The sequence below is a fragment of the Notolepis coatsorum genome (assembly GCF_963971535.1).
Source record: "Notolepis coatsorum genome assembly, chromosome: 2".
NCBI classification, from domain to species: Eukaryota; Metazoa; Chordata; class Actinopteri; order Aulopiformes; family Paralepididae; genus Notolepis; species Notolepis coatsorum.
The window spans coordinates 127,678,485-127,702,494 of record NC_140166.1 but is presented as its reverse complement, the minus strand read 5'-3'; the positions used below and the strand labels follow the sequence as shown (position 1 = coordinate 127,702,494).

Here is a 24,010-nt window from a genome sequence, read left to right as displayed (position 1 = left end):
TAGAGATGTTAGTTTCTACTGTGCCTACAGACATTTTGAACAGTTAGATGTTAGTTTCTACTGTGCCTACAGACATTTTGAACAGTTAGATGTTAGTTTCTACTGTGCCTACAGACATTTTGAACAATTAGATGTTAGTTTCTACTGTGCCTACAGACATTTTGAACAGTTAGATGTTAGTTTCTACTGTGCCTACAGACATTTTGAACAGTTAGATGTTAGTTTCTACTGTGCCTACAGACATTTTGAACAATTAGATGTTAGTTTCTACTGTGCCTACAGACATTTTGAACAATTAGATGTTAGTTTCTACTGTGCCTACAGACATTTTGAACAGTTAGATGTTAGTTTCTACTGTGCCTACAGACATTTTGAACAGTTAGATGTTAGTTTCTACTGTGCCTACAGACATTTTGAACAGTTAGATGTTAGTTTCTACTGTGCCTACAGACATTTTGAACAGTTAGATGTTAGTTTCTACTGTGCCTACAGACATTTTGAACAATTAGATGTTAGTTTCTACTGTGCCTACAGACATTTTGAACAGTTAGATGTTAGTTTCTACTGTGCCTACAGACATTTTGAACAGTTAGATGTTAGTTTCTACTGTGCCTACAGACATTTTGAACAGTTAGATGTTAGTTTCTACTGTGCCTGCAGACATTTTGAACAGTTAGATGTTAGTTTCTACTATGCCTGCAGACATTTTGAACAGTTAGATGTTAGTTTCTACTGTGCCTACAGACATTTTGAACAGTTAGATGTTAGTTTCTACTGTGCCTACAGACATTTTGAACAGTTAGATGTTAGTTTCTACTATGCCTGCAGACATTTTGAACAGTTAGATATGTTCGTTTAGTGTATTTTTTAATGGCATGTCCTGGGCCAGATTCGAACCCAGGACGCTACGGTAACGCTGAGCGTATATATGTGGTGCGCCACCAGGGGGCGCCCCTGATATGTTAGTTTCTGCTATGCCTGCAGTGCAGACATTTTGAACAGTTAGAAATGTTAGTTTCTACTATGCCTGCAGACATTTTGAAAGTCAGAGCTATCAGATTATGCAACGTTTTTCATGTTTCACATGCGAAAGTCAAGAAAAACACTGAACCAATAACAACATAGTAAATGTGAAACAAAGGAACTATGGCTTTAGGCCACTATTGTTTAACAAGTTGATGATGTTGTTTTCTACTTCACTCAACCAAACTTTCTTCCATTATTGGTTGTGACTGAACTAGCCAATAGCGGTGTCAGTCAAAGGGCATACTGAAAGCTCAAACCTTTATTACACTGAGGTTTATCCTCATTTACAGCGACGACAAGCTTACAAATCAAAGACATAGTTATCAGCAAATGTATACACATGGGCTCAACAAATGAAGAATAAACAATAAGATCAGTTACAAGTCGGCACACAGTGGTCGTAGATCATACTTTTAAACTCAAGAGAGAAGGAAGCACCTCCCACTTCAGTCCGGTGGAGGGCATTCCGGGTGTTGGAAGCATCAAAGGAAAAAGCCGTTTTTCCTAGTTCAGAGGACCCTAAGAGCCAGCCAGTCCTTTGAACGTGTAGAATAGGCTCCAAGATTCCATTCTAACAGTGTTGTGATGTAAGGGGGAAGCTTACCAATAAGGGCATTAAAAATAAACAAATACCAATGATAGTTGCCTCTTTCAACCAGAGAAGGCCATCCAACCTTTTCATAAAGGACACAGTGGTGGGGTATCATATCTGTCACCACCAGAAATAAACCAGAGGGCAGAAAGATAGACCTACTCCAGAGGTTTAAGAGTTGAAGTCACGGCATGCTTATAAAATCACCACCATAGTCTACAATTGATAAGAAAACAGCTTCAACAATCCTCCTTCTACTGGTAATCCAGCCAAGATTAGAGAAAGTCGTAAAGAGATTTGTTGTGCAGTTAAATGCATACATTCCTTCATGGTCTGCAACAAAGGAGGAGTCTGGTAATTGCTCATCATTGCTGAAAAGTAATTATTAAGGCAAATGGCATAGTCCAAAACCCATCTCAAACCCCTCCCTCTTTTCTTGATCCTTCAATCACAACTGTTGCTTCCACAGTGCCGTCCTCTTAAAGTAGTGCGCTCGATTTCCCAACATGATTCATGAACAGAACACTGCTCTACACTGACCTCAACCCTACACCGGCTGTGGAAACCAGTGCTGTATGTATTGCCCTCTGGCTGCATGCACACCTAGCAATGTTGGCAACCAAGAAACCCATCGATATGTCAAACGCCACGCTCAATCTGAAGGTTGGGAAACTTCTGATGAACCAAACAGGACAGGTTTGTTATGATGCCATGATTTCTCTAATGGCTTCATAAATGAGATATATCTTCCCGTTTCCTCTTCATGTCGGACGGGAGGTTGTTCTCGGAGTTTGTTTGACAACCTCATGTTTGATAGTAGTGGGCTGCTGCTTACTTTAAGTTTCCATAAATATAGTGAGTGTCTCATTATGCCAGACATTGCACAGTCCCTCAATCCCTTTAACCCCTTAACACCACTCAACCTTTAACCCCTCAACACCGCTCAACCTTTAACCCCATAACACCGATCAACGTTTAACCCCTTAACACCGCTCAACCTTTAACCCCTCAACACCGCTCAACCTTTAACCCCATAACACCGCTCAACGTTTAACCCCTTAACACCGCTCAACCTTTAACCCCATAACACCGATCAACGTTTAACCCCTTAACACAGCTCAACCTTTAACCCCTTAACACTGCTCAACCTTTAACCCCTTAACACATTGTGCGCCAACAACGAGTATACTCGTTATTGCCCGCCAATCGTTGTGTGCCAACAACGAGTAAACTCGTTTTTGGGATCAATATTTCATTTTTTCTCCATGGCATTCATAATTCATCCAGCCTCCCTCCGGGACGCAGCTGGACCCTGTCTGATATTGCAACGCCTCAATACCGCCCCCTGGTGGATTTCGGGCGAGTTACACTCCACGCCAAACCGGAAGTGGCGCTCGGTGCATCAGGGAAATTCCTCCGCCAGAGATATATTGTAACGTGGGTCTAGATAAACACTTGAGTGCATTGGATCGCTTTCGAAACGCAAGAATCAATATGATTTCGCCGTTTATTGCGTCATACAAACGGGAAATGGATCTAGCAGATCAACGTCAAATAATTGGAATATTTTTCCTCCAGTCTCATCGGCGAACGGTAAGAGGAATCTAACGTTATTTTCAGCTCGATTGTTTATTTATTTCACTGCAATCCATCTGATCAACGTATCAACCCATACTAAAAAAAGCCGTTACTGACAATCAAGGAATTATAAACGACCCGCCCCCCCCCTTTCCTTCACGCATGATGAAGCATAATCTATACCGATCATATACATTTGAATTTTTTTATTATTATTTTTTTTTTATTAATTATCTTTTTCCCCCCTCCTTTTTCCGATTTTTCTCCCATCCCACTGTTAGTCGTTATGCCAATTCCCAACCCCCTTCCTGGTTGTTGCGCACCCCCCCCTACTGTTGGTCCGAGAGGCCGGAGACTGTCACATGCTTTCCTCCGACGCATGTGCAGCCAGCCGGCAGCCAGCCTGGCAGCGCAGATTCTCACTGGGAGAGTAACGTGTGGGAGGTCACACTACCTCTCTCCAGATCCTACCCTCGCTGTGCAGGCGCCCTGACCGAACTGTAGGGGTCGCTGTCCACAATGCCCAGGACCCACCCACGGCTCCCCTCCCCCTAACTCAGCCAAACGAGTTAGTATAGCGATCAGCCCGAGCCGAGGCAACGCTGACTCTCCGGGAGTCGAGACCGCAGCCTCTTGCATTGGTGACGAGCACAATCTCCACTACGCCACCTGACCGCCTCACATTTGAATTTTTTAATATAGCGTGTATAGGAACAAAACACCAATCGATAATCTATCATATGCGTCGGGGCCTATAACTCGCGTTTTAGGAATTACTGCTATACAGTCTAAAAACATACTTATATTCACGAGGGTACTAACACGACAATGTATGAATGGAAAAATATAACGTTCCCACATCCGGAACAATAGATACCCGATGTTGAATGGGCCATAGTAATGTCGATATAGCTATAATATTAAAAAAGTTATAGCCCTGCAAAGAAGGTGAGCCACTCCATAGGGTTACAGCGCTGGCAGAGAGGGCACAAAGATGGGCACAATGCCTGGCAGACAATGTGTTAACACTGCTCAACCTTTAACCCCTCAACACCGCTCGCGGGGGTTAATCCACAAAATGCCCACATGAGAGATCGCCGCCCAAACAAAGTGGGATTAAGTTCTAACTCATGTGATAAGGAATGGAGCGTTTACCTCGATCCATAAAGGGCATGAAATGCAAGCCTCCAGCATGAGTGTATCCCACAATTCAATGCTCCACAACGAACCTCAATCAAAACAACAGTATGATGGGCTAAAGATCGTGCATATAAATGAGTAGCCCTATTGGCAACGTTCGGTGTAGATTCTCTAGTGTCTCTATTTTAAAGTTCCATTCCTTGTCTGTTCATATGATGTGCCATCAGGTTGTTAAATCAAACATATACGAGAAAGCTTAGCTAATATTGACAACTTGAATGAGATCTGAGGGGGAAGGTGACTGGCTGGATGTTAGTTGGGCCGGGGGGCCGGGGGGGGGGCCGGGGGGGGGGAGACTCACCGGAAGTCCTCCAGCTGCTTGGCCACCTCAGAGGCCTGCAGGCTCTGGACCTCCTGAGCAAAGCGTCTCTGCAGCTCCTCAGAGAGCAGGTCTGGACGTGTCCGGTCTGGAAGACGCAGGGAGAGAGGGGGAGGGTGGAGAGAGGGAGAGGGTGGAGAAAAAGAAAGGGATAAAGTGAGGAAGGGTGGAGAGGTCAGAAAGGAGGGGGGGGGGGGGTGAGAACCAGACCAAGATAAGGACAATGACAATTACACACATTCTTGTTAAAATCACCCCCTTCAAGAATATGCTGGTAATTGATATGAATATGATGGCAGAAAGCAACTTACCCAGTTCATTGGATACAGCAGGTGGCACTGCCACTCTGAGAACCTGTAGAGACAAGAAATAACTTTACATCCATTTTCACATTAATGATGTACAATTATGAAGATGAAGATTGTCAATGTACACAATGCAATTGTTTGCAGATCCCTCTTAGATACACACATCCATAATCCCCTATATACAGTATATTATATATATATATGCATTTATTCAGGGAAGGTCAGATCACAGGGTTGTCTCAGCGCCTCTGTAGACGTCAAGGGCACTTGGGCAGAGATGATGGGCACCATAGATGTAATATCAGCCACCCTCCAGCCAGCCACCACCTCACAGCTGGAATACACGCTCATATCAGTGCCAGGGATTCCTGACTCCTGACTTTTCAACTAACTTACAGTAGTCCTATATGGAATATCAACCCATGCAATGGCTAGCTATCACCACCAGGGGTCACGTCAACATCAGAAAACCAAATGCAGCTGACACAGAAAAACACAGCAGAGAGAGAAACACAAAACTGAGATGCACATTTTGGTAAATGTCATGAGACATATTGATCACAAAGACTGGAGTAAATTACTTGGTGAGAGTAATGAGTAAATGGCTTGGTGAGTAAATAATTAATAAGAGGGGAGGGGGGGGGGGGGGAATAGTGAATGATTTCCCCCAAAGGCATTCCCACGATCCCAACAGGAAGCTGTGGGGTCAGACAGAGAGAGAGAGAGACAGAGAGAGTAAATGACAAAACACAAGTCACCATGAGCTGAGACACCTGTAGAGTGATGAGAGAGAGAGAGAGGTAGAGTGATGAGAGAGAGAGAGAGAGAGAGAGAGAGAGAGAGAGAGAGAGAGAGAGAGAGAGAGAGAGAGAGAGAGAGAGACAGAGAGAGTACAGTGGATTGGTGGACAGTGGGCACTAGAGAGAGAGAGAGAGAGAGAGAGAGAGAGAGAGAGAGAGAGAGAGAGAGAGAGAGAGATGCACTGCACACAGAGAGAGCTTAGAGAGAACAAACAGGACAGACAAACAGTCAGGAGCTGACCAAACAATGTAGCAACACACCCGTGTCCAAACACACACAACCAGGCTGTGTACACACAATGTATCAATCAGGCTGCGTACACACGATGTATCAGCCAGGCTGTGTACACATAATGTATCGGTTAGGCTGCGTACACACAATGTATCCATCAGGCTGCGTACACACAATGTATCCATCAGGCTGCGTACACACAACGTATCAGCCAGGCTGTGTACACACCAGGGGCATAATTAACGGGGGGGGACACGGGGGACATGTCCCCTGCATGTTTTCAGAAGGCAGTTATTGTCCCCTGCACTTTTTTACCGTCCAAAACAATGTTACACGATAATAAACGGAGACGCGACTAGGGATGTCCCGATCCAATCACGTGATCGCAGATCGGGCCGATCACGTGATTTTCATATATTTTATTTTATTTATTAAAAAAAATTAAACTAGACTAGTTCATAGTCTAGAATTATTCTGCACTAAGCCAATTTTATTTGATTATTTATGACTGAATGTGACTGAACTTGTGAAGCTAGTCAAGCTACCTCTGTTACTGCACTACCTTTGTTATTGCACTATTCTGCACATCAATTGTTTTAGTTTTAGGGATCCAACCGTCCACAGGTAAGAACAATTTCACGTAGATTTCATGCTGATCAGGCCTTGTTATCATAGCCAACCAGCCGATCAGTGAATGAGGCTACAATAACGAATGCCGTTATTGGTACTAATCAATAATCAGAAACGACGTCCCCCGCCCCCCCCCCCTCTTTCATGCATTCATGGTGGAACATAATATCGATCATATGCATTTAGATTTTTATCTCTAGCTTGTGTAGGGCCAAAACGCCAATCGATTTAACATTATTAGCTTAGCGCCTTGTAACTTGTTTTGCAGGAATTACCCCAGACCAATCCGATATCACGTTCATATTCACGATGCTATAAAATGGGAAGGTATTGATGAAAAAATTATTTCTTTATGGCATATTGAAGGGAAGGTTTATAGTGTCAATTGACCATGATAATGGACACATAGCAATAATTTTAAATATAGATTTTGCTCTACAAACACCCTCACGCATAGTTAAACCTTGTTATGATAAGCTGGCCTTATAGAGTGGGCCTGTCTAATCCCTGTGGCCGTCAATGTGTTAAAAAAGCCATATCCATGTTGGATATACTATACTGTTAAACAAAAAAACAACCTTAACACATTGCCTGCCGGGCATTGTACCCATCTAATGCCCCTCTCTGCCAGCGCTATAAGTCTATGGAGTGGCTCACCTTCTTTGCAGGGCTATAACTTTTTAAATTGTATTGCTATATTGACATTACTATGGCCCATTCAACATCGATTATCTATCGTTCAGGATGTGGGAACGTTATACTTTTTCATTCATACATTCATACAAAAATACCTTCTAGAATATAAGTATGTTTTTATCGTTTTCTGCAGTAATTCCTAGAACGTGAGTTATAGGCCTAAACGCATATATAGATTATCGATTGCCGTGTCCCCCTATACACGCTATATTAAAAAATTAAACTGTATATGATCGGTATACGTTATGCTTCATCATGCGTGGAGGAAAGGGGGGGGGGGGGGGAGTCGTTTATAATTCCGTGATCGTCAGTAAATGCTTTATGTAGTATGGGTGATATATTGATCAGATGGTTTGCAGTGAAATTAATAAACAATTGGGTTGAAAATAACGTTAGTGTCCTCTTACCGTGCGCCAATGAGACTGGCGGTGAAAGATCCCAGGTATACGACGCCGATCGCCTAGGTCCATTTCCGGTTTGTATGTCGCAATAAACACCGAAATCATATCGATTATTAAGTTTAGAAAGCGATCCATTATGTACATTGTGTCTGTCGGGAGCCTTGCAACGATATCTGACGGCCGGATGAATTTAATCGACGCACATCAGCCATATCCTGTTTGCCAGTGTAGCTCGCCCGACCATCCACCAGGCGGCGGTATTGAGCCGTCGTTGTCGTCACCTACAGGGTCCAGCTGGAGCGTCGCGGGTGTATATATGAATTATGAATGCCATGGCGAAAAAATTTAATATTGATCTCAATAACGCTGTACAGCGAGGTCTGGCGCTCAACGCATGGCGGGCAATAACGCTGAACAGCGATTCCGGCGGTGGATGTGTTAAGGGTCAACTTGATTGCATTTTTTTCTTTTCTTTTTTCTTAATGCATTGCCAAAAGATCGGATTGGGAAAAATCGGTATCGGCAGATACTCAAAATCACATGATCGGGAGCAAAACAATGCGATCGGGACATCCCTAGACGCGACGCACCGTGGCACTAGGACCACGCGGAAAACGGCTGCTTGTTCCCTCTCCGAGCTCAGGTCTCTGACCACCTGAGCTATTGTTATGCAAAGACAAGTAGCCAGAGGGGCGAGTCGCATTTTTGTGTGCACGCGTCAAGTACCCAACTGGCTACTTGTCTTGGCATAAGAATAGCTCAGGTCGTCAGGTGTGTTCAAATACATAGGACGGAACACACAGAGTTTGGTGTGAACGATGGTCTGTGTGATTGCCATGAAATGCAATTTTTAAGACAAATCCAGATCGATTGATCGCATGTTATACTCGAGTGATCGTGTATTACTCGTAAAGGGGGAAAGAAACAAAAAAAACTAAAAAATTAAGAATTTTAATATTTTTTTTTTAACTTAATTTTGTTCATTCACGTATATGTTTAACGAAACCAACAAACCGTTATAATCTTACACATGTGAAACAAATATGTAAAAAAAAAAAAGAAAAAAAATCATAAAAATTATTAATAATTTAAGATCGATTTTTCTCACAGCTACGAGAAATAGATTAATCGATTACTCACGCCCATCCCTACTGCGTACACACAATGTATCAACCAGGCTGTGTAAATGTATCAACCAGGCTGTGTATCAACATGTGCTCTCTCTCTCGCTCTCTCTCCATTCCCATCTCTCAACTAATCGAATGACAAGAGGAATGGTCTTTCCTGTGGAACACAATTTATTATAAATCACGCTACACACGCTTTGCTTGATAACGTTAGCAGTGTTGATAAGAAGGAGCCGTCTGCAAACAAAGATGTCGTTTCAATTTTTTTTTTTTTACTAAATGGATTACCATTTAAACGTTACTGAAGACTCCTGTGACCAGTAAGTAGGTGTGATTACTTTTCATAACCAGTTTGCGGCCCTCAGCATTATAAGTTGTGTGTGTAAATGTAATGCGTACAACACGCATATATGCAGAGCTTTAGCGGCTTGGATTTGACCATTCTTTTATATATTTTTTTACTTTCTTTATTGGAAGAGTTGTGCAGGTACAAAAGTTTCATAGTGCAGTTGAGAGAGATCTTCCATTTTTCTTTTTTTGAGAAAGGCTCAGTCGTCGCAACCAGGCAAGGATGTCAGAGATTCTATATGATTTGGATGGGGTCTCCAAGTCTTCTCTTAGGAATTCAGGGAGCCCTTGAGGGAGAATCTGAGCTTTTCAAGATTCAAGATTCAAGATTGTTTATTGTCATGTGCACAGTTAAACAGACAATGGCAATCTAAACATATTTAAATACAAGCAAGTGCTAAAAAATAAGGTAAAAATAGATCAATATAATATATACAAGGCACAGTGAGTAACATTGCACGTTCCGATTCAGTGTTTAGAATATAAATGGCGGTGACAGTGGAGCAGCAGTAAATAAAAGGTGTCTTTAGTGAGGTCAGAGTTAGCAGCAGTCAGGTCAGAGTGTCTGCCTGGCACAAATGCAGGTGGGGGGGGGGGATCAGTTACAAGAAGGTGTGTGTGTGTGTGTGTGTGTGTGTGTGTGGTGTGTGGTGTGTGGGTGTGTGTGTGTGTGTGTGTGGTGTGTGGTGTGTGGTGTGTGTGTGTGTGTGTGTGTGGTGTGTGGTGTGTGGTGTGTGGTGTGTGTGTGTGTGTGTGTGTGGTGTGTGGTGTGTGTGTGTGTGGTGTGTGGTGTGTGGTGTGTGTGTGTGTGTGTGTGTGTGTGTGTGTGTGATAGACTATAGCAACTCCTTAACCCACCTATTGTGAGATGGAGGTTGAGTATGTTTCCACTAAAAGAGAATGACGGATTTGGACATTTAATGCGAAGTGTCGCTTGCATTCAGCATATACACGCACACACACATACATTTATTTAACTAATTCACAAATCTCAGACTTTTCTGCGGTTATATAATTGTAATTGCACAGGCTGACATTGCAATTGCAATTGTGATTAAATGAACCGTGCAGCACTACCCTGTAGTGTAGTCTACTACTGTACTCCCTCTGTAGTGTAGTCTACTACTGTACTCCCTCCCTCCCTCTGTAGTGTAGTCTACTACTGTACTCCCTCTGTAGTGTAGTCTACTACTGTACTCCCTCTGTAGTGTAGTCTACTACTGTACTCCCTCTGTAGTGTAGTCTACTACTGTACTCCCTCCCTCTGTAGTGTAGTCTACTACTGTACTCCCTCCCTCTGTAGTGTAGTCTACTACTGTACTCCCTCCCTCTGTAGTGTAGTCTACTACTGTACTCCCTCCCTCTGTAGTGTAGTCTACTACTGTACTCCCTCCCTCTGTAGTGTAGTCTACTACTGTACTCCCTCCCTCCCTCTGTAGTGTAGTCTACTACTGTACTCCCTCCCTCTGTAGTGTAGTCTACTACTGTACTCCCTCCCTCTGTAGTGTAGTCTACTACTGTACTCCCTCCCTCCCTCCCTCTGTAGTGTAGTCTACTACTGTACTCCCTCTGTAGTGTAGTCTACTACTGTACTCCCTCTGTAGTGTAGTCTACTACTGTACTCCTGTACTCCCTCCCTCCCTCTGTAGTGTAGTCTACTACTGTACTCCCTCCCTCCCTCTGTAGTGTAGTCTACTACTGTACTCCCTCCCTCCCTCTGTAGTGTAGTCTACTACTGTACTCCCTCCCTCCCTCTGTAGTGTAGTCTACTACTGTACTCCCTCTGTAGTGTAGTCTACTACTGTACTCCCTCCCTCTGTAGTGTAGTCTACTACTGTACTCCCTCCCTCCCTCTGTAGTGTAGTCTACTACTGTACTCCCTCCCTCCCTCTGTAGTGTAGTCTACTACTGTACTCCCTCCCTCCCTCTGTAGTGTAGTCTACTACTGTACTCCCTCCCTCTGTAGTGTAGTCTACTACTGTACTCCCTCCCTCCCTCTGTAGTGTAGTCTACTACTGTACTCCCTCCCTCTGTAGTGTAGTCTACTACTGTACTCCCTCCCTCCCTCTGTAGTGTAGTCTACTACTGTACTCCCTCCCTCCCTCTGTAGTGTAGTCTACTACTGTACTCCCTCCCTCTGTAGTGTAGTCTACTACTGTACTCCCTCCCTCTGTAGTGTAGTCTACTACTGTACTCCCTCCCTCTGTAGTGTAGTCTACTACTGTACTCCCTCCCTCTGTAGTGTAGTCTACTACTGTACTCCCTCCCTCTGTAGTGTAGTCTACTACTGTACTCCCTCCCTCTGTAGTGTAGTCTACTACTGTACTCCCTCTGTAGTGTAGTCTACTACTGTACTCCCTCCCTCCCTCTGTAGTGTAGTCTACTACTGTACTCCCTCCCTCTGTAGTGTAGTCTACTACTGTACTCCCTCCCTCTGTAGTGTAGTCTACTACTGTACTCCCTCCCTCCCTCTGTAGTGTAGTCTACTACTGTACTCCCTCCCTCTGTAGTGTAGTCTACTACTGTACTCCCTCCCTCCCTCTGTAGTGTAGTCTACTACTGTACTCCCTCCCTCTGTAGTGTAGTCTACTACTGTACTCCCTCCCTCTGTAGTGTAGTCTACTACTGTACTCCCTCCCTCCCTCTGTAGTGTAGTCTACTACTGTACTCCCTCCCTCTGTAGTGTAGTCTACTACTGTACTCCCTCCCTCCCTCTGTAGTGTAGTCTACTACTGTACTCCCTCCCTCTGTAGTGTAGTCTACTACTGTACTCCCTCCCTCTGTAGTGTAGTCTACTACTGTACTCCCTCCCTCTGTAGTGTAGTCTACTACTGTACTCCCTCCCTCTGTAGTGTAGTCTACTACTGTACTCCCTCCCTCCCTCTGTAGTGTAGTCTACTACTGTACTCCCTCCCTCCCTCTGTAGTGTAGTCTACTACTGTACTCCCTCCCTCTGTAGTGTAGTCTACTACTGTACTCCCTCCCTCTGTAGTGTAGTCTACTACTGTACTCCCTCCCTCTGTAGTGTAGTCTACTACTGTACTCCCTCCCTCCCTCTGTAGTGTAGTCTACTACTGTACTCCCTCCCTCCCTCTGTAGTGTAGTCTACTACTGTACTCCCTCCCTCCCTCTGTAGTGTAGTCTACTACTGTACTCCCTCCCTCTGTAGTGTAGTCTACTACTGTACTCCCTCCCTCTGTAGTCTACTACTGTACTCCCTCCCTCTGTAGTGTAGTCTACTACTGTACTCCCTCCCTCTGTAGTGTAGTCTACTACTGTACTCCCTCCCTCTGTAGTGTAGTCTACTACTGTACTCCCTCCCTCCCTCTGTAGTGTAGTCTACTACTGTACTCCCTCCCTCTGTAGTGTAGTCTACTACTGTACTCCCTCCCTCTGTAGTGTAGTCTACTACTGTACTCCCTCCCTCTGTAGTGTAGTCTACTACTGTACTCCCTCCCTCCCTCTGTAGTGTAGTCTACTACTGTACTCCCTCCCTCTGTAGTGTAGTCTACTACTGTACTCCCTCCCTCTGTAGTGTAGTCTACTACTGTACTCCCTCCCTCTGTAGTGTAGTCTACTACTGTACTCCCTCCCTCTGTAGTGTAGTCTACTACTGTACTCCCTCCCTCCCTCTGTAGTGTAGTCTACTACTGTACTCCCTCCCTCTGTAGTGTAGTCTACTACTGTACTCCCTCCCTCTGTAGTGTAGTCTACTACTGTACTCCCTCCCTCCCTCTGTAGTGTAGTCTACTACTGTACTCCCTCCCTCTGTAGTGTAGTCTACTACTGTACTCCCTCCCTCTGTAGTGTAGTCTACTACTGTACTCCCTCCCTCTGTAGTGTAGTCTACTACTGTACTCCCTCCCTCCCTCTGTAGTGTAGTCTACTACTGTACTCCCTCCCTCTGTAGTGTAGTCTACTACTGTACTCCCTCCCTCTGTAGTGTAGTCTACTACTGTACTCCCTCCCTCTGTAGTGTAGTCTACTACTGTACTCCCTCCCTCTGTAGTGTAGTCTACTACTGTACTCCCTCCCTCTGTAGTGTAGTCTACTACTGTACTCCCTCCCTCTGTAGTGTAGTCTACTACTGTACTCCCTCCCTCTGTAGTGTAGTCTACTACTGTACTCCCTCCCTCTGTAGTGTAGTCTACTACTGTACTCCCTCCCTCTGTAGTGTAGTCTACTACTGTACTCCCTCCCTCTGTAGTGTAGTCTACTACTGTACTCCCTCCCTCCCTCTGTAGTGTAGTCTACTACTGTACTCCCTCCCTCTGTAGTGTAGTCTACTACTGTACTCCCTCCCTCTGTAGTGTAGTCTACTACTGTACTCCCTCCCTCCCTCTGTAGTGTAGTCTACTACTGTACTCCCTCCCTCTGTAGTGTAGTCTACTACTGTACTCCCTCCCTCCCTCTGTAGTGTAGTCTACTACTGTACTCCCTCCCTCTGTAGTGTAGTCTACTACTGTACTCCCTCCCTCTGTAGTGTAGTCTACTACTGTACTCCCTCCCTCCCTCTGTAGTGTAGTCTACTACTGTACTCCCTCCCTCTGTAGTGTAGTCTACTACTGTACTCCCTCCCTCTGTAGTGTAGTCTACTACTGTACTCCCTCCCTCCCTCTGTAGTGTAGTCTACTACTGTACTCCCTCCCTCTGTAGTGTAGTCTACTACTGTACTCCCTCCCTCTGTAGTGTAGTCTACTACTGTACTCCCTCCCTCCCTCTGTAGTGTAGTCTACTACTGTACTCCCTCCCTCTGTAGTGTAGTCTACTACTGTACTCCCTCCCTCCCTCTGTAGTGTAGTCTACTACTGTACTCCCTCCCTCCCTCTGTAGTGTAGTCTACTACTGTACTCCCTCCCTCTGTAGTGTAGTCTACTACTGTACTCCCTCCCTCTGTAGTGTAGTCTACTACTGTACTCCCTCCCTCTGTAGTGTAGTCTACTACTGTACTCCCTCCCTCTGTAGTGCAGTCTACTACTGTACTCCCTCCCTCCCTCTGTAGTGTAGTCTACTACTGTACTCCCTCCCTCTGTAGTGTAGTCTACGAAGTCAAGTTAAGTTGTACCTTTATTAATCCCCAAAGGGGGAATTTGTCCTATTTAGGAGCAGTGGGACAGCCAGGGACCAACTCCAGTTGTAATGCCAGTACCTTGGTCAAGGGACCAACTCCAGTTGTAATGCCAGTACCTTGGTCAAGGGACCAACTCCAGTTGTAATGCCAGTACCTTGGTCAAGGGACCAACTCCAGTTGTAATGCCAGTACCTTGTTCAAGGGACCAACTCCAGTTGTAATGCCAGTACCTTGGTCAAGGGACCAACTCCAGTTGTAATGCCAGTACCTTGGTCAAGGGACCAACTCCAGTTGTAATGCCAGTACCTTGTTCAAGGGACCAACTCCAGTTGTAATGCCAGTACCTTGTTCAAGGGACCAACTCCAGTTGTAATGCCAGTACCTTGTTCAAGGGACCAACTCCAGTTGTAATGCCAGTACCTTGGTCAAGGGACCAACTCCAGTTGTAATGCCAGTACCTTGGTCAAGAGACCAACTCCAGTTGTAATGCCAGTACCTTGTTCAAGGGACCAACTCCAGTTGTAATGCCAGTACCTTGGTCAAGAGACCAACTCCAGTTGTAATGCCAGTACCTTGTTCAAGGGACCAACTCCAGTTGTAATGCCAGTACCTTGTTCAAGGGACCAACTCCAGTTGTAATGCCAGTACCTTGGTCAAGGGACCAACTCCAGTTGTAATGCCAGTACCTTGGTCAAGGGACCAACTCCAGTTGTGATGCCAGTACCTTGGTCAAGGGACCAACTCCAGTTGTAATGCCAGTACCTTGGTCAAGGGACCAACTCCAGCTGTAATGCCAGTACCTTGGTCAAGGGACCAACTCCAGTTGTAATGCCAGTACCTTGTTCAAGAGACCAACTCCAGTTGTAATGCCAGTACCTTGGTCAAGGGACCAACTCCAGTTGTAATGCCAGTACCTTGGTCAAGGGACCAACTACAGTTGTAATGCCAGTACCTTGGTCAAGGGACCAACTCCAGTTGTAATGCCAGTACCTTGGTCAAGGGACCAACTCCAGTTGTAATGCCAGTACCTTGTTCAAGGGACCAACTACAGTTGTGATGCCAGTACCTTGGTCAAGAGACCAACTCCAGTTGTAATGCCAGTACCTTGATCAAGAGACCAACTCCAGGTGTAATGCCAGTACCTTGGTCAAGGGACCAACTCCAGTTGTAATGCCAGTACCTTTGGTCAAGGGACCAACTACAGTTGTAATGCCAGTACCTTGGTCAAGGGACCAACTCCAGTTGTAATGCCAGTACCTTGTCAAGGGACCAACTCCAGTTGTAATGCCAGTACCTTGGTCAAGGGACCAACTACAGTTGTAATGCCAGTACCTTGGTTAAGGGACCAACTATAGTTGTAATGCCAGTACCTTGTTCAAGGGACCAACTCCAGTTGTAACGCCAGTACCTTGGTCAAGGGACAAACTCCAGTTGTAACGCCAGTACCTTGTTCAAGGGACCAACTCCAGTTGTAACGCCAGTACCTTGGTCAAGGGACAAACTCCAGTTGTAATGTCAGTACCTTGGTCAAGAGACCAACTCCAGATGTAATGACAGTACCTTGGTCAAGGGACCAACTCCAGTTGTAACGCCAGTACCTTTGTCAAGGGACCAACTCCAGTTGTGATGCCAGTACCTTGGTCAAGGGACCAACTCCAGTTGTAACGCCAGTACCTTTGTCACGGGCAATGGCAGGATATACCTAGCATGCATGTCTTCTGGTGTTGGATGAAACCCATGTAAATACAGGGATAACCTGCAAACTCCAAACAGAAAGGACCTTCTTGCTGTGAGGCAACAGTGCTAACCACTCTGCCACACTCAGGATGAGTACTACTGTACTGTACTGTACTCACTCACTCACTCGTCTACTACTGTACTCCCTCCCTCACTTTGTAATGTAGCCGACTACTGTACTTACTGCACCCTTGTCCAAGAAGTTGTTGTAGAACTCCACAAATTGCTTCTTGGTCTCTTTGGTACCGAGGTTCTTGAAGAGATCAGCGTGGAGGTAACACAGCTGAGAAAGGGATGACAAAAAATGTTAAATAAAAGAGAGACGGATGATTATGGGAAAAGAAAATGAAAGTATGGGCACTATTTTCAAGTTTCTTTATTAGTTGTCATACAGAAGTACAGAATACTTTTATACAAAATGCTTCTTTCTGTTACGCTCCAGAGACTGTGCTAGACAAAAATAGATAAGTATAAAATAAGTATAGCAAGTATAAGATAGAAGTCAAGTACGTAGACAAAAGTGTTCAGTATATACATATATACAATGCTCAATGTAGAGTAGAAGTAACTGAGTTACCATACAATATACTATACAGTGCAAAGCAGAAGTGGGATGCGGTACAATTTAGGTACAGTTTACAGTAAGGTGTAATGAGGTATGGGTTGTAGTGCAAATTCTTTACCAATAAATATAAAGTGTGCTTAGGTTTCAACAGCCATTTGGCCACTATGCCATTGGATTCACAGAATCTTTAATATTAATTAATTATCGTTATTTCTTTTATTCGCTATTTCCATTCATAAATCATCCAGGAAGGCTGTGGTACCATAGGCAATGTGTCTGAGATCGCAAAGGTCCAATACCGCCGCCTGGTGGTATGCACTTCCTTTGTGACTCTGTGTATGACTGTGTATCATTGAAATTCATCCGGGCGGAGTTTTCGAGTGGCCTGGACCGAGGGGTCTACCCGATCGCATTAAATCGCTTTCGGGACGCCCGATTCATTATGCTGTGGGGGGTTATGTCGCGGCCCAAATGGACATACGATCTAGCAGATGGCAATCAAATAATTGGAATATTCTTTTTGGAATCTCATCGGCCACAGGTAAGAGCAATTTAACGTCAATTTCAGCTTGGTTGTGCATTGTTTTCATAGCCATCGCCCTGATCAGCATATGTTGTTGTACTAACGAATGCCGTTATTGATAATCAATTAATCAGAAACGACCCCCCCCCCCCTTTTCATGCATGCATGATGGAACATAATATACTGATCATATGTAGGGATGCCCCGATCGATCGGCCACCGATCGTTATCGGCCGATAATCAGTATAAATATGCGATCGGTGATAATGCTTTATTTTCGCCGATCGTCAAAACCGATCTCACTCGCTGAGTTCTGTCTCAGACACCGGGAGCTGCACTCACTCCCACACAGTGGTGCGGCATCTGCTCCTCCCTCCAGCCCCTCCCGCACGCATGTAAACACGGGTCTAGTCTAGTCTAGTAGTGGGACGGGAGGACGGCGTCTCCCTTAGCTAACGTTAGCTACCGTTACAAAATGACCCAGTCAACCATTCACTTCCAGTCCAATACATGATGAGGCATTGTCTAACCGAACGGTATCTAGCCGGCCAGCTACCGATAGCTCCTGACATCAACAAACGCTCCAGCAAGTCTAGTAGAGGGTACAGATAATACAAGTACAAGTCTAATTATATAATATATATATTTTATAAAAAAATAAAAATAAAAAAATATTAATTTTTTTAATATTTTTTTATCAAAAACGATCGGATCGGTATCGGCCGATATGGCTCACGACGATCGGTGATCGGTGGCAAAAAACGTGATCGGGGCATCCCTAATCATATGCATTTGAATTTTTAATTGTAGCATGTATAGGGACGAAATGCCAATGGATTAAGTATAATATGCGTCGCGGCTTATTACTAGCCTCCCAGGAATTACCCTAAACCGCTCTAAAACCATACTTATATTCACCACGGTATAAAACAGGAATGTATGGTGGGAAAAAAGGTTCCTTTTATTATTTTTTTTACGATAGATACTCGATGTCAAATGGGCCATAGTATTGCATCCATAGCTATAATATTTAAATAGTTATAGCCCTGCAAACAAGACGAGCGACTCCCATCGTTTACAGCGGTGGCGGTAGCTACTACAGGATGAGGCTAATCCCCGGCGGTCAATGAGTTAAAGCATGGATCTCCGAGGATGTTTTGCGTGCCGTCTGCCATCCTCAGACACACAAAGGAAAGAGGCCCTGTGACGACAGCATCCTAAATCTGCTCTGGCTTGATGTCACACCTAACCCTAAACATAAAATAGAGACCATGTGCTGAAATACATGCATCTCACCTTTATTGTCATTTCTATTACCCTGCCTGTGCCTTGCCTCCCCTCCCCCTCACCTGTGCTGCTATGACCTCTTAAATGTCCCCAAGGGGATTCATAAAGGAACATATTATCTTAATCTTATTGGTGACTTTAGATAGCTGGATCGGATACTCAATGCACACCAGAATAAAAAGTAAATACATAAATAAAAGGATAGCATAGAGGGCAAAGGGCTATTGATTTTACCATGATCTTGACAATGGAGATCTTTTTATAAAAGCATACAGAATGGGCAACTGTATTATAGGATAAGGCCGGTGTAATACATTTGTGTCAACATAGCCTACGAAAAGACAAAACCTACAATGCATTTCTTCTACTTACAAGTACAGTCCATCCAGCCAACACCAGATTATAACTCATACCCAGAAGTCACAGAATCCCATTGTTAAAAAAAAAAAACACTAAAAAACAAGTCACAGGCTACTTTGTTTTGGTCAGTATAATTTATCACTGCAATGAACATAACCATTGTAATTTTCCCCAGAACTAATTTATGAAGTGGATTGCTTCTGAAGTAGTTCCAGTTTTAAGGCAGACTTGAGGCGATCACCGTCATTTAATGCAATAATTCTAGGAAAACCTATGCTCACATTCATTGTAGTGATGAATACGGCTCTGTGACTTGTTTGAATGGGTTTTGGAAAACAATGGAGTTCTGGGACTTCTGGATATGAGCTATAATCTGGTGTTGGCTGGACGGAACATACTTAGAAGTAAGTAGAATAAATAAATTGTTGGCTTTTATTCTTTTCGTAGGTTATGTTGACACTAAGAAAAAAAAATTACACCGGCTTTTTCCTTTAAAGATGTCTGCTAGCTAGCGTTAGCACTACCAGGAGCTACAAAACATTAGCGCTATGACAGCTACCAAATTGTACCAAATGTCATCTCCCAAATATGACCATCTTTGAATAGGCTAATAGGCTAGTGTTAGATGCAAGGCTTATATTTGGTTGTTATGTTAGTGCTAACGCCAGCCAACAACAAAAGTGGATGTTAGATGCTTTGCACTAATGCAGGGGTCAGCAACCTTTACTATCAAAAGAGCCACTTTCCCCCCCTCCCACAAAATTAAATGCTCAGGGAGCCGCACAACCTATTTACCCTTAACTCTTTCAGTGCCACTCACGAGATTTCTCGTGTTTTTTTATAGGTAGTTGCTAGCCACTCACGAGATTTCTCGGATTTTTATTTTTATTTTTTTGCGATCTGAAAAATTATTGCATCACCCGAGCCTACCCGAGTATTGCCGAGCTGCGCCGGTGATCACTGTGGAAAAAAGCGCCCCCTGTCGTCTCCCAGATGACATAAGTGATTTTGGAATGGACTCAATGAAAATGAATGGGGAAAAAAATCCGGTACTCCACATTTTCCAGTTCACTGATCCAGCCGGGGTTACTAGAGTTCATTCTGGAGCCTCAGATCCCCGCGGATCATGGAGATCCACTGTGTCGCGTTGGATCCATACACGTATCGATTTTTTCGAATGGTGATCAGGAATTGGAATATACCAGTTGGATACCATCTGATGTCAGGTAAGGACTCTATGTTATCAGTGGTAGGATAATCAGAGTAAGTTTGATGAAGTTATAAGCTGTTTTGTGAAATGTCTTCTTTCGGTTTCAATGTAAAACTCCGAGAGGAAATCAACGAGGCGATTATCCGCGCGCGGCCGTAATGTGCGTGCGTGCACGTATAATATTGATCATCTAGCGTTTATTTGAAAACGATTCATAAAAAGGCTGACGAATATCAACGTTGTGGAATATTCTACTAAAAGACGATTTTCATAGAATGCTCCAGAATGAGCTGTTTTTTATATCAAAACGGGGGCTTTTCTAACTGCTCTGAAACGGCAACGACGCGATAAAAAAACAATCTGCCTTCACAGCACTGCCTGGAAAATAGTCTTTGATAATGCGATGGGCAGATTAGACACATAGCCATAATCTAAAACATAGATTAGGCGATATTAACGTTAACATTGGCGCGGATGGTGGCATTCAAGCGGTAAAATGGAAAACCAGGCGTGGCACTGAAAGAGTTAAAATGAATATAACAGTGTATAACGTTTTATATATCCCCAAGCATACCCCACATTTAGTATTAAACGCCTGACAATTGCATACCCAAAGTAATTTGCAATTTATTATACTTTATACTTATAGCACACAGTTTGTTGCATTAATGGAATTATAAAGCAACAAAAAGAAATGTTTTGACTTTTTATTGCTGTTTTTACCTGTTATAACAAAGGGAAACCTCAGACTCTTATGAAGAGGAGAAAAAATACTGGCTGTGTAGACCTAGTTTTAAATAAAAACACAGACGAGGAGACAAAACACTGGTGTCTGTAGACCGACTTTGAAATAAAACCCTGAACTATTCAGGTATATTTGAGTCCTTCCCTTATTTGTGAAACATTTATAAAATAAAAAGTAGTCCACTTTGAAAAAAGACTACCATGTGTAGACCTAGTTTGAAATAAAACACAGAAAAGGAGAAAAAACACTGGCATCTGTAGACCTACTTTGAAATAAAACCCTGAACTATGCAGCTCTATTAGAGTCCTTCCCTTATTTGTGGAAAATCTATCAAATAAAAAGTAAATTTTTCGTTGTTCGCAAATTTCGCAGCACATATCAGGCATACAAGTAAGCCTGCATCGTTAGTCGTGAAAGCAAATTAATCTATCCACGCTGAATTAAACCCTCTATTTTCCTCAGACATTCCTTTTTTTGGATTTATCCATGGTTAGCTTACTGGGGGGTCGGAAACTCAAGATTAGCCACTTGCAGACGGCAGGGAGAGGCACGGGGTGTGACGTACTGTATATTTTAGTTGATGAAATATTTTTGTTGACTAAATATTTTAGTTGATGATTTTTTCATTTCAGTGTCACAGTATGACACCGATCTCCAAAATGAAATAAAAAAATAAAAAAATAAAAATAAAAGTAATTTGTTTTTTCTTTTCTTTTCTTGGGCCAGGTTGCCGACCCCTGAGTGGTTAAGTGGTAGAGTTTTGATATTATTTTCTGAATGTCTGATTCAGATATTTAGAGAGCAGGGCGGCCAATGGCTGATATAATGCAGACATTTTTTTTTTTTTTTTACATAAGATTAACAGAATTTAATAATAACAAATGAGACACAAAATTGTTAGTTCACTAATGTTAGCTATATTAGCTAGCTACTGTAGCGTAGCTGGTTGATGACAGCTAGGTTTGCACTTATTAGCCTATAGGTTTGCCAATATTAGCCTAAATAAACACAGAGTTAGCTTAGATTTGGCCTGAAAAAATATTGCCAACCTTTGGATATAAAATATTGCAGTATTTTTTCCCATCAAAGTCACAAGTTTGATATTATACAATCAGGTTCACTCTATCCTTATATCCGAAAATTTGATATCGGCCAACAGTGATCACTTAAAAGCAGCCCAAATCTGCCTAATATATCAGCCGACCACTACTTTGCACTTTATTAGGAGGACTGAATGACATGAATCATGGGGGCGGACATCTTTAATACAGTTGCCCATTTTCATAGACTAAATACACAATGGAGGCCACATTATCAGACATACTGTATAGTAGGCCTACTGATAAGGGGATGCACGTCTAGCTACTAGGGTGACCAGATGCAAAAAGTCCAAAAGCAGGACAACAGTAAGATTTTGTTGGGACAAAGTGGGACAGATAGATAATGTAAATTTTTGTATTAGAATAACATGGTCTTCACCGAGACCAATGTTTTTTTTTTGCTTCAAAAAGAGGGACATCCTCTCAATATGTGGGACGTTCGGTCAAATGGTGGGACAGTACAACCAAAAGGGCCTGGTCACCCTACTAGCTACATGGACGGGCACAGGGAGAAAGGGTAAAGAGGCCTGTGAGGGGGGTAGCAGTACCTGGGTAGGTCACGGTGTCTGCATGCAGAGTAAAGGGAAAGACAGTCGTGCTTTATTTCACCGCTGAGTCACACACACACACACAACGAAGCATACTCTCACGACACATCTGTTTGCATTGTCATTCACGCAGCATTAGCAAACTAATACGCTACAAACCGTCGACCAAATGAAAGACACATTCCTGACACAACAGCTACACAGCAGCCTATGCGTCGATCAGATGTACAGATGTCTCTGATAGACATGTGTTGCTAGTGTGTTAATGACATACCACCAGGGGGCAGTGTCATCGTGACGTCATTCTAACATGTCAGTTGTGTGATTGGTCAGCGCGAAATAAACTACATACTACATAGTGTGTCATACACAGTGATGTGATGCCTCTTCCTATCAGCAAAACAATATCCCTGTACACACACACACACACACACACACACACACACACACACACACACACACACACACACACACACACACACACACACACACACACACACACACACACACACACACACACACACACACACACACACACACACACACACACACACACACACACACACGCACACACACACGCACACACACACAGTTGCATTGTGGGAGTGGTGGTTCTCACCAGGGGAGCACAGTCAAACTGCAGGATGACATGCTGCAGGAAGACCAGCAGGTGGGTGGGCCGTCCCTTCACCTTCTCTATGGTGGTGAACTGCGTGCATTGGTCGTCTCCCACCTGAGAGGAGACAGAGAGAAGAACACTTAGCTGGTCTAACATCATTTAGCCACCATTACTGTAGTAATAATAATCGTACTCTTTGTCGTCCACTACTCACATCATTCAGATCGTTCTCAAAGTCTTCGTCCTCTGCCCCGATGATGCTCATGGCTGGGTGACAGGGGTTGGACCACTGAGCCCCGAACACACCCCGCTGCAGAGACAAAGAACACGGTTAGAACCAAGACGTTTAGGACCACTCTGAGACTATCTCTGTGAGAGCCCTGGCCTGGCGGCACTCCCACTGCACAGATGCAATGGTTTAAAAACAAAACTGGTTTTGGTTAGCACACATTGAGCTCCCCCCCGCCGTGTAATATATATATATATATAAATAACAGTGAGCAAAACAGAAAGGATTCCCACCACCAAAACTAGCATTACGGAGCGAGAGACTACTAGCTTCGTGTCGCTCGGTTAGAAAACATCTACCTATGCCCCCATGGTCCAAGAAAAGGCAGTACATACATACATGTCCAGCGTGGGTGTGATGGAATTTAGGCTATAGGTAGAGAGACATGGACCTTGGCTGGCAGGTAAGCAGAAGAATGGACACATAAGTCTCGTTTTGCTTCATGACACAAAGCCAGTAAACTACATAGGAACGACAGAATGATTATCATAATAACCATTTAAAAATGCCTTTGGACGAAATAATTTGGACCCAATTCATCAAGACAGGGGGGGTTCCCTCTGAAGACCTCCCTGTTCTCCTCCCTCCGGCAGGGCCGGCCCCGCTGAAACAGTTGGGTTGTTAGGGAGAGCAGCTCGGGGAGATACTCTCCGCAGCCGAGGAGATAAACATTTGAACCCAGCAGGGGAAACGGTTCAG

General features: G+C 43.9%; 1 protein-coding gene across 1 annotated transcript in view; it reads right to left on the bottom strand.

Annotated features, from left to right (window-relative positions):
* Window positions 1-23,667, bottom strand: part of arhgef1 (Rho guanine nucleotide exchange factor (GEF) 1) — a gene marked incomplete at its 3' end in the record, with an annotated part of 90,238 nt that extends 66,571 nt beyond the window's left edge. The window contains exons 1-6 of the mRNA XM_084308290.1: window positions 23,647-23,667; window positions 23,237-23,332; window positions 23,023-23,136; window positions 16,250-16,348; window positions 5,027-5,069; window positions 4,698-4,803 (exon numbers count right to left, since the gene is read on the bottom strand). Coding sequence (XP_084164416.1) covers window positions 4,698-4,803; window positions 5,027-5,069; window positions 16,250-16,348; window positions 23,023-23,136; window positions 23,237-23,332; window positions 23,647-23,652 — 464 coding nt within the window. The 5' untranslated portion in view covers window positions 23,653-23,667. The remainder of the gene's footprint in view (window positions 1-4,697; window positions 4,804-5,026; window positions 5,070-16,249; window positions 16,349-23,022; window positions 23,137-23,236; window positions 23,333-23,646) is intronic.
* Window positions 23,668-24,010: the final 343 nt, after the last annotated feature.